The sequence below is a fragment of the Helianthus annuus genome, chromosome 5, assembly GCF_002127325.2.
Source record: "Helianthus annuus cultivar XRQ/B chromosome 5, HanXRQr2.0-SUNRISE, whole genome shotgun sequence".
Classification (NCBI taxonomy): Eukaryota; Viridiplantae; Streptophyta; class Magnoliopsida; order Asterales; family Asteraceae; genus Helianthus; species Helianthus annuus.
Window position 1 is genome coordinate 79,653,661 of NC_035437.2, and position 10,881 is coordinate 79,664,541.

General features: G+C 43.7%; 1 protein-coding gene across 1 annotated transcript; it reads right to left on the reverse strand.

The window, feature by feature from the left end:
• Nucleotides 1–829: 829 nt before the first annotated feature.
• On the reverse strand, nucleotides 830–1,453 carry LOC110943255. Its single transcript, XM_022185005.1, has one exon. It carries the CDS (start codon nucleotides 1,451–1,453, stop codon nucleotides 830–832), a length of 624 nt encoding a protein of 207 aa, XP_022040697.1.
• Between the last annotated feature and the right edge of the window lie 9,428 nt (nucleotides 1,454–10,881).

The window sequence follows — 10,881 nt, forward strand, 5'->3', positions numbered from 1 at the left end:
TTAATCCTCATTTAGGCGTTTTATCAAACACCTTGCGGGTCAGATTTTTACATGATCTAAACCAAGTTCATAACTTGAATTTATCACTCAAATCAACTTCAATTAGACAATATACACATATTTTAAGATCAACAATTTCAGAGATTATCTCACAATTTCAGTTTTCACTAGAACAAGAGTCTTAATCCTAGTGTTTATCAAGTTCTACTAACTTACTAATCACCCACTATAGTGATTTTGATTCCTACAACTAACATGCAAGATTTTAACAAGAAATCATCTAGGGTTTGTCCCTAGACTTCACATTACTTCCAATTTCATGTTTTACAACACATAATCAAGCTCAACCTTCGATTTCAATCTCATGCAAGAATTTGAGTTGTATCAAAATAACCTAATTTGACATACCTTATGACCCCCTTGACGAGGTGATCACGATTCTATGTTTAGATTCCGATTTCAACTGAATTTTGGCCTTCAATTTGAGAGTTTAGTAGATTTTTAGGTTTTGGAAGTGTGGGTGTCGCCCCCTTCCTTCTGTTGATCGACCAGGCCTCATTTTGAGGTGTTTGGTTTGTTTTATTTTACTAATATTAGTATTTTAAGTTTCCATTTTAACAACTTTAGTCCCTCCACTCTTATTTAGAATATATTCTTGGCCTTTTAACTCATTCAAGTGTTAGTACAAGACTCTTATCTAACTAGGTTATTTATCGTAGTTAGTTTATTCTTGTTTATTATACACTTTATAATTCTAGTATAAAGTTTTGAAATTTCGGGATGTTACAATTCCACCCCCCTTAAAGAGGGTTTCGTCCCCGAAACCGAATTACGTACCGAATAACGTAGGGTAGAGCCGTTGCATTTCTTCTTCGGACTCCCACGTAGTATCCGCACCCTTACGGTGTTCCCATTTAACCTTCACTTGGTTGATCTTTTTGTTTCTCAAATTCTTCACTTCACGATCTAGAATTTCAATTGGCCTTACCGCGTAGTTAAGGCTGTTATCCACCTCGATATCGTTGTAGTGGACACGAGCAGTTTCGTCCGCTAAACATTTACGAAGATGTGACACGTGGAATGTGCTGTGTACTCCACTCAACTCCTCAGGTAGCTCGAGACGGTATGCTACCTTTCCAACCCGTTCCACGATTTCGAATGGCCCGATAAATCTTGGGCTCAACTTTCCTCTTTTTCTAAATCGAATTATCCCCTTCCACGGTGATACTTTCAACATTACCTTATCGCCCACTTGAAATTCTATTGGCCTCATTCGTTTATCCGCATAGGATTTTTGTCGATCCTGAGCTGCTTTTAAGTGAGTGCGGATCAAGTCGATCTTACAATTTGTAGCTCGGATTATATCAGTCTGAGCTAAACCCCGCGGACCAACTTCTCCCCAACAAAATGGGGTTCGGCACTTTCTACCATATAACATCTCGTATGGAGCCATTTTAATACTCGCGTGATAGCTGTTGTTATATGAGAATTCGACTAAGGGTAAATGGACATCCCAACTGCCCCCAAAGTCGATAATGCAAGCACGCAACATATCTTCCAACGTTTGTATTGTTCTCTCACTTTGCCCATCCGTTTGTGGATGGTAAGCAGTGCTAATGAACAGCTTGGTTCCCATTTGCTCTTGGAAACCACGCCAAAAGTCCGAAGTAAACCGGGTATCTCTGTCGGACACTATGGATATCGGTACTCCGTGACGCGCCACAATCTCATTGGTATACACTTCTGACATCTTCTCTGATGTATAAGTCTCACGAATCGGAATAAAATGTGCACTTTTTGTCAATCGATCTACAACTACCCATATGGCGTCAAAACCACGGCTAGTTTTGGGCAGTTTGGTCAGCAGGTCCATCGTAATTTGTTCCCACTTCCAAACTGGAATGTCTAATGGCTGCAGCTTACCGTATGGTTTTTGATGCTCTGCTTTGACTTGTAAACAAGTCAGGCACTTCTCCACATACTTCACGATATCTCTTTTCATTCCGGGCCACCAATAATTTTGTTTTAAATCATTATACATCTTGGTCGCCCCCGGATGTATCGAATAACGAGATTTATGGGCCTCGTCTAGTAAAAGTGATTTGGCTTCACATGTATTTGGAACCCAAATCCTCCCAAATCGAGTTTTTAATCCTTGGTTGCCGTCCTCCAAGTCTTTTAACTGCCGACTATTCTTTCCTTTTTCACATTCTCTTCTTTTATTGCTTCACTTTGAGATTTCCGAATTTGGTCGAGCAATCCCGATGTCACAATTAGTTGCATCGATCGGACTCGAATAGGCGCATAATCTGTCTTTCGGCTTAACGCGTCTGCTACCACATTAGCCTTCCCGGGATGATAATGTATATCACAATCAAAGTCCTTGACAGTCTCCAACCACCGCCTTTGTCTCATATTTAATTCCTTCTGATCAAAGAAATACTTTAAGCTTTTGTGGTCGGTAAAGATAGTGAACTTTACCCCGTACAGATAATGCCTCCATATTTTCAGGGCGAACACCACTGCCGCTAATTCGAGGTCATGAGTAGGATATCTCTTTTCATGAGCTTTCAGCTGCCTTGAGGCATAGGCTATAACCTTGCCTCGTTGCATCAGAACGCAGCCAAGCCCCGAATGCGAGGCATCCGAGTAAACTGCCATATCATCCGTTCCATCCGGTAATGACAATACCGGTGCTTGTGTCAATTTTTCCTTAAGCGTTTGAAATGCCTTTTCTTGGTCCTCGCCCCAAATAAACTTTTCCTCCTTGCGGGTTAGTTTGGTCAGTGGCATGGCAATTTTGGAGAAATCTTGTATGAACCTCCGGTAATAACCCGCAAGCCCCAAAAAGCTTCTGATTTCCGAGGGATTCTTTGGTGGATTCCATTTCGCCACAGCTTCTATTTTTGACGGGTCTACTAGCACCCCGTTTGCATTAATGACGTGCCCGAGAAATTGCACCTCTCGCAACCAGAAGGAACATTTTGAAAATTTTGCATACAACTTTTCTTTTCTGAGCGTCTCCAAGACTTCGTACAAATGTCTTGCATGTTCTGTTTCGTCCTTTGAGTATATTAAAATGTCGTCAATAAACACTATTACCGACTTATCTAACATAGACTTGCAGACCCGGTTCATGAGGTCCATGAAGGCCGCGGGCGCATTTGTTAACCCAAAGGACATCACCAGGAATTCGTAATGTCCGTACCGCGTACGGAAAGCCGTCTTCGGTATATCTTCCTCCTTGACTCTCAACTGGTGGTACCCCGATCTAAGGTCAATCTTGGAGAACCATTTAGCACCTTGCAATTGATCGAATAAGTCGTCAATTCTTGGAAGTGGATATCGATTTTTCACCGTGAGTTTGTTTAACTCGCGGTAATCGATGCACATACGCATACTCCCATCCTTTTTCTTAACGAAAAACACCGGTGCGCCCCACGGTGACACACTTGGGCGAATAAAGCCCTTGTCGAGGAGATCTTGAATTTGAGACATTAACTCTTGCAATTCTGAGGGTGCAAGCCGATACGGCGCCTTGGCCACGGGTTTCGCGCCCGGAATCAATTCGATCCCGAACTCTATTTCCCGTTCCGGCGGTATTCCCGGTAGGTCTTCCGGGAACACATCGGCGTATTCGCGTATTACCGGCACATCTTCAATCTTTAGCGACCCTTTGTTTGGTTCATTCGCGTATATCATGAATGCTCTACATCCGTGCTTCATGAGCTTGTAAGCTTTTATCATCGAGCACATAACAGGTTTTCCTTCCTTCTCACCATGTATGATAATCGATTTCCCACTTGGAGATTTTAGTTTTATCTCCTTGCGGAAACACATGACTTTCGCATTATGTCGGGATAGCCAATCCATTCCGACCACTACTTGGAACTCTCCCATGGACATAGGAATTAAATCTTTCGGGTATTCCTCATCATCTATGCTTATCTTACAATCTCGACATATATCACATACAAGGAAGCTTTTGTTGTCACCTATTTCTACCTCTAATGGCATAGGTAATTTTGTTAGTACAAAGGAAGGATGTCGAATAAGTCCATGTGAAATAAAGGACTTATTCGCACCCGTGTCAAATAGCACATGAGCAGGAATTGAATTTATGGCAAATATACCTGAGACCACATCGGGCTCCGTTTTCGCCTCCACTGCCGTTAGCTGGAAAGATCAAGCTTTTGCTTTTGGTGCTTCAGTGTGCGCACCCTTGTCTTCCCTCTTTCCGGACAATTCCGGACACTCGGATTTCTTGTGACCCGGCTGATAACATTTGTAGCATACCGAAACTTTCCCCGGGCACAATACAGCCGTATGCCCTGTCTTCCCGCATATAGGACACGGTGTCACACCCCCAAAATCCACCTGCGGAGTATCACCGCTTGGGAGCGTGACTGACCAGGATCAAGCCACCAATCATATAGAACATAGCGTTTAATATTAAAAGTAGTTAATGTAATTCATCACGACATGATTGATGTTCAACAAAACGTAAATTAAGTAGCGGAAGCATAATATGAAAACCCAAAGTAATGTTCAAGTGTTTAAACGTTCAACGCGGCATTCACGAATCTTTGCCCACAATGACCTGCTCCTCCCTGTGCAAGCTCCATAAGTACCTAAGGTCCTGCAAGGCATGCAGCAGAGAGTCAACAACTAGTTGAGCGAGTTCACAGTGTATAGTTCAGTAATAGTATAGTGCGAGTAGTAGTATGTTCGTTAATTATGTCATGTATCGTATTAGTTTCCATCGCGGCCTCTCAGGTAGGTATGCGTAGATATTAGAGGATGTTTTACCCAAGTGTTCTAGACTAGGTTTATTTGTATCGCGGCCTACCAGGCAGGTGTGCGAAGATTAGTAAATTCCAGTTCGCGGCCATCCTAAGGCAGGTGTGCGAAGACAGTCATAATATTGCGGCCAACCCTTGGCAGGTGTGCGAAGATCAGTTCAATAAGTGTTACTAGTCTAGTCGTATCTTATCGTTAGGTTCTATCATCCGAGTATGTACCATAAATCATCCAATCCCATTCCCACCCGGGAACCCCATGCCTTGGCTGTGTGAACTCACCTTGGGTTTGCTCGGTATGCTAAGTATGTACTCGAAGTAAATCAATCACGTCCTAAATAAGTACGTATGCAAAAATCAGTTTATATCCGAAGTGTTCACGTATAGGCATAATCATAGAAGTACCAGCATGTATTCGGTATCACATAAGTTATGCGCATCACTTAACAGCAGTTAAATAATCCAGTTAACATTTGACAGAGTTAAACCATGTTACTGTGCAAAGTATACAAATTGGCGAAACACATATTGGCGAATCACATCATTGGCGAAACACATGTTTGACGAAACACATGTTTCGTCAACTACCCCTTTGGCGAATCAAAAATTCTATTTCGTCGATTATCCCTTGGCGAAACACATTCTCTGTTTCGCCAAGCTCCTATTTCGTCAAACAGCCTGTTACGTCCATAAGTCAGTTACGCCAATCACGCCAAACAGTTACAGAACTTATCTCAGAAAACCCTAATCATTCTAGAGCAGCCGTTACTCTTTACCATCAATCATCAAGCAGAAACATACGATTAATCATTTGAACATTATACTATTAACCGTACCCTACACATAACAGTTACGGAACCGACACGTATTTACCATATCATTAGATGTTCATACAGTTATTACTAGTTCTGATTAGTGAGTTCAGGAAATCGTCATGTGGTTACATTCAAATCAGTTTCATCAAATGTGCAAACGGATAGTACTACGTAAAACTCATGGAACCCTAATCATACACATGTTTCACATAAATCTAAGTAACCAACTACTTATGCATAACGAAATCAGAATCAACATATTGACATCAGGTTTAGAGATCAACAGCATATACACATCACGTATAAAGAAACCAAGGGATCAAGAAATCGATTTAGCAAACATGCAACTAACCGAGGTAGATGGTACGAAGGTTTAATCGTTCACGAGAGCTTGGGGAAAACACAGGGCTGCCGTCAATTGCAGGAGCGTTCTAGGGTTCTGATTTTTGTTAAAGTGTGACAAATGAAGAGGTTACGTATAACTTATACGCGTCTAAACGTTTTGGGCCGTAACTGGGCCTCAACGAATCTGGGCCGGCGAGTTTAATCTGTTTCGCCGAAATTGAGTTGGCGAAACAGACTTGTTTCGTTGAGTATGTTCATTGGCGAATCACACTCTGATTCGTCAAGTTGGTGTATGGCGAATCACATATGATTCGTCGGGTCCTTAATGGGTTCTAACAGTTTAAGTCTAAGTTTTCTGATAAGTCACAAGTTATACATATACAACCAAACACCAAACCAAGCAAACACAATTCGTTTCATTATAACACAACGTGTGCAGTTACAAGTCAAACAGTCAAAGTCAATGGTCAAGGTCAACGTGCATTAAATACAAAATGAAAGTCAAAAGTTCGAGTTGTCACATTATCCCCAACTTAAAAGAAATTTCGTCCCGAAATTTGGTACGTACTCACTGAGGAAGCTAGATAGGTTGCATCGTTCACTGGTTTTCCTGGGGTGTCACATCCTCCCCCCGTTGATCTGGAATTTCGTCCCGAAATTCCGCAGTAGTAGCTTCAGCCTCAGCAGTGGTTGCATTGGTTCCGAATAACTGGGGATACTTTTCTGTCATCTGTTCTTCGCGTTCCCAGGTGTACTCTGGGCCACGACGGGAGTTCCAACGAACTCGAACAAGAGGGATTCTCTTGTTTTTGAGGACCTTAACATGCCGGTCCGTGATTTTAACTGGCTCCTCGACGAACTGCAACCGCTCATCGATAGTGAGTTCCTTAAAAGGAACTATGAGGGTCTCATCTGACAGGCACTTCTTCAGATTCGACACGTGAAATACATTGTGAACTGCACCGAGTTCAGCTGGTAGGTTTAGCTTGTAGGCCACTTTGCCTATTTTCTCAATGATCTCGAACGGTCCGACATACCGCGGATTTAGTTTGCCCCGTTTGCCAAAACGAACCACACCCTTCCAGGGTGAGACTTTAAGTAAAACCCGGTCCCCGACCTGAAATTCCAAGGGCTTTCTACGCTTATCCGTGTATGCTTTCTGACGGTCGCGTGCTGCCGCCATGCGTTGTCGTATCTGTGCAATCTTTTCTGTGGCGTCCACTACAATCTCTGGACCCGTGATCTGACTATCCCCCACCTCTGCCCAATAGAGAGGTGACCGGCATTTACGCCCGTACAATGCCTCGAATGGGGCGGCTTGTATGCTGGTATGATAACTGTTATTGTAAGAGAACTCCACCAAAGGGAGATGCTTTTCCCAGCCGTTGCCGAAATCTATAACACATGCCCGAAGCATGTCTTCAAGAGTTTGGATCGTTCGCTCAGACTGCCCATCCGTCTGAGGGTGATACGCTGTGCTCATGTCTAACCGTGAGCCGAAAGATTTGTGCATCGCTTGCCATAGCTCTGACGCGAATCGTGCATCCCGATCCGAAATGATGGAGGTGGGCACCCCGTGCCTTGAAACAACTTCTTTAAGGTAGATGTCTGCGAGAGTGGAGAACTTATCCATTTCCTTTATAGCCAGGAAGTGTGCAGACTTGGTGAGTCGATCCACGATCACCCATACGGTATCATTCCCCCGCTGGGATCTAGGTAAGCCCGTAACGAAATCCATAGAAATTTCTTCCCATTTCCATTGCGGTATCTTAGGTTGTTGAAGTAGGCCCGCTGGTTTCTGATACTCCACTTTGACTTTTGCACATGTCAAACACTTGCCGACGTAAGTAGCGATGTGGGCCTTCATACTAGGCCACCAGTATGTAGTTCTGATGTCGTGGTACATTTTATCCGCCCCTGGATGTACCGAGTAGCGGGACTTGTGAGCTTCATCCATTACCAGCTCGCGTAAACCGCCAAAAAGTGGGACCCAAATACGCCCCGTTACATAGTAGGCCCCGTCTTCCTTTTGTTCCATTCGTTGCCTTGAGCCGCGTAAGGCTTCAGCTTTGACGTTTTCGGGTTTCAATGCTTCTATCTGAGCAGTTCGTATCTGTGCAGGAAGACTGGACTGAATAGTGAGCTACAAAGCTCGTACACGCCTAGGTAAAGTGTCTTTCCGACTGAGGGCATCTGCCACAACATTGGCCTTGCCTGGATGGTACTTGATGGCGCATTCGTAATCGTTCAGTAGTTCGACCCATCTTCGTTGACGCATGTTCAAATCCTTTTGCTTAAGGATATGCTCGAGACTCCTGTGATCGGTGTAAATCGTGCACCTGGTACCGTACAGGTAGTGTCGCCATATCTTAAGCGCGAAAACGAACAGCTCCCAGCTCTAAATCGTGCGTCGTGTAGTTCCGTTCGTGAACCTTGAGTTGACGAGAAGCGTAAGCAATAACCTTATCCCGTTGCATCAATACGCAACCAAGACCCTGTATCGATGCGTCACAATAAACCACGAAGTCATCTGTGCCCTCCGGCAATGAGAGAATAGGTGCGCTGCAAAGCCTATCCTTTAGGTACTGAAAAGCGGTTTCTTGGGAATCTCCCCAACGGTAGGTGACACCTTTCTGTGTCAGTAGTGTGAGCAGCTGTGCGATCTTGGAGAAGTCTTTGATAAACCGTCTCTAGTAACCCGCCAAACCCAAGAATTGGCGTATTTCCGTTGGTGTACGCGGTGCAGGCCAGTTCCTGATCGAATCTACCTTGGATGGATCGACATGAATCCCATCCCTGTTCACCACATAGCCTAAGAAGTGGACTTCGCGAAGCCAGAAGTCGCATTTGGAAAACTTGGCGTACAATTGCTCCTTTCGAAGAAGTTCCAAAATCAATCGTAGGTGATGTTCGTGCTCCTCTTGACTCTTGGAGTAAATCAGAATGTCGTCGATGAAGACAATCACAAACCTGTCCAAGTACGGCTTGCACACCCTGTTCATCAGATCCATAAATACGGCAGGCGCATTTGTTAACCCAAATGGCATGACAAGAAACTCGTAGTGACCGTAACGAGTTCTGAAAGCGGTTTTGGAGACGTCCTCATCCCGGACTCTCAGCTGATGATACCCTGACCTCAAGTCTATCTTCGAGTAGTAACTCGACCCCTGCAACTGATCGAATAAGTCGTCGATACGCGGAAGAGGATAACGGTTCTTCACCGTCACCTTGTTCAGTTCACGGTAGTCAATGCACATCCTGAAAGTGCCATCCTTCTTTTTCACGAAAAGTACTGGAGCTCCCCAAGGTGAAGAGCTTGGACGAATAAAGCCCTTTTCCAAGAGCTCTTGTAACTGCTTCGACAGTTCTTCCAGTTCGGTTGGAGCTAAACGATACGGTGCGCGGGCTATTGGTGCTGCTCCAGGAGCTAACTCAATCTGGAATTCGATTTGGCGGTGAGGCGGTAAACCGGGTAAATCTTCAGGAAACACCTGAGGGAAGTCACGTACGACTGGAATATCCTCCAGCTTCTTTTCCTTTGCTGATGCGTCAGTGACAAGTGCTAGAATTGCAGTATGTCCCTTTCGTAAGCATTTCTGGGCTTTTAAGAAAGAGATGATGCCGACCACGGCACCACTCTTGTCGCCTTGAACTTCGAGAGGTTCCTGACTAGAGCGAGGAATACGGATGATCTTTTCCTTGCATAAAATTTCTGCGTGATGTTGGGATAACCAATCCATACCAATGACGACGTCGAAACTACCCAAAACTATGGGTATAAGATCAATCGAGAAGGTCTGACCAGCTAGAACGATGCTACAACCCTTGATTACATGTGCGGCTTCTACCCTTTTACCGTTTGCTAACTCTACGACATGTTTGGTGTTTAGGGGTGTTGGTGTACGTTTTAACAATTTACTCATTTTCAAGGACATATAACTTGTATCAGCACCCGAATCAAATAAGACAGTAACATAAATATCGTCGAGAAGAAACTTACCCATAACCACATTGGGATCATTCATTGCGTCGCCCCGACCTAGTACGAAAGCACGACCCCGAGCTTCATTCCCATTGTTATTTCCTGTGACAACTCGAGTTTCTGACTTTCACTTTCGCATTAGATGCGCGTTGACTTTGACTGTTTAGTTGTTTGGATTGTGGACTTGAAATTGTACGCGTTGTGTTTTAATGAAACGTATTGTCGTTTTGCCTATATGTGATTAAACGCTGTGGTAGAAAATAATATTAGAATTATTATTAAAACACTTAGTCCAGATCACGAAACATGACATACAGATCGAAGGATCACGAAAGATAACCTTAGGTTCGAAGGATCTCGAAACATACCCTTCGAGCAAAGATAGGATCCTTCGACATCTTTCGGCCCGAAGGATCACGAAACATATCCTTCGACATCTTTCGGCACAGTCTTTCTAATGGGCTTGGCCCATTCCTGTGATACGTTTATATACGTGAATGCATGTAAACCGATAGTTACTTCCAAAAACCCTAGTTCCCTTGTGTGTGTGTGACGGCATAGCAGACCCATTCCCTGTTCGAAGGATTTCATTCCGTAATCCAGATTTTCGGTTAGTGTCTATATTGATTTGTGATTATGTGTTTTTGATTTATCGAGTATGAATGTGCGAATCGGACATGAGCTTATTAGATGTAGTCGGCCGAACATGGTTGATTGATCAGCCGGACATATAATCAGATTTGCTTAATCGGCCGGATTGTTTGTATGATGTTAATCTGTTTAATCGATCATGTATGTGATGTATCCGAACGGTTCAGTTAGTATGATTGGTTGTCTATACTTGAAGTTTTGATGTTGTTCTAATAGAATTTGCATGATACTGGATTGGAGCCGGTTCGATTATGTTGTTATGTTAAATTGGATGATCATATCTAAGTGT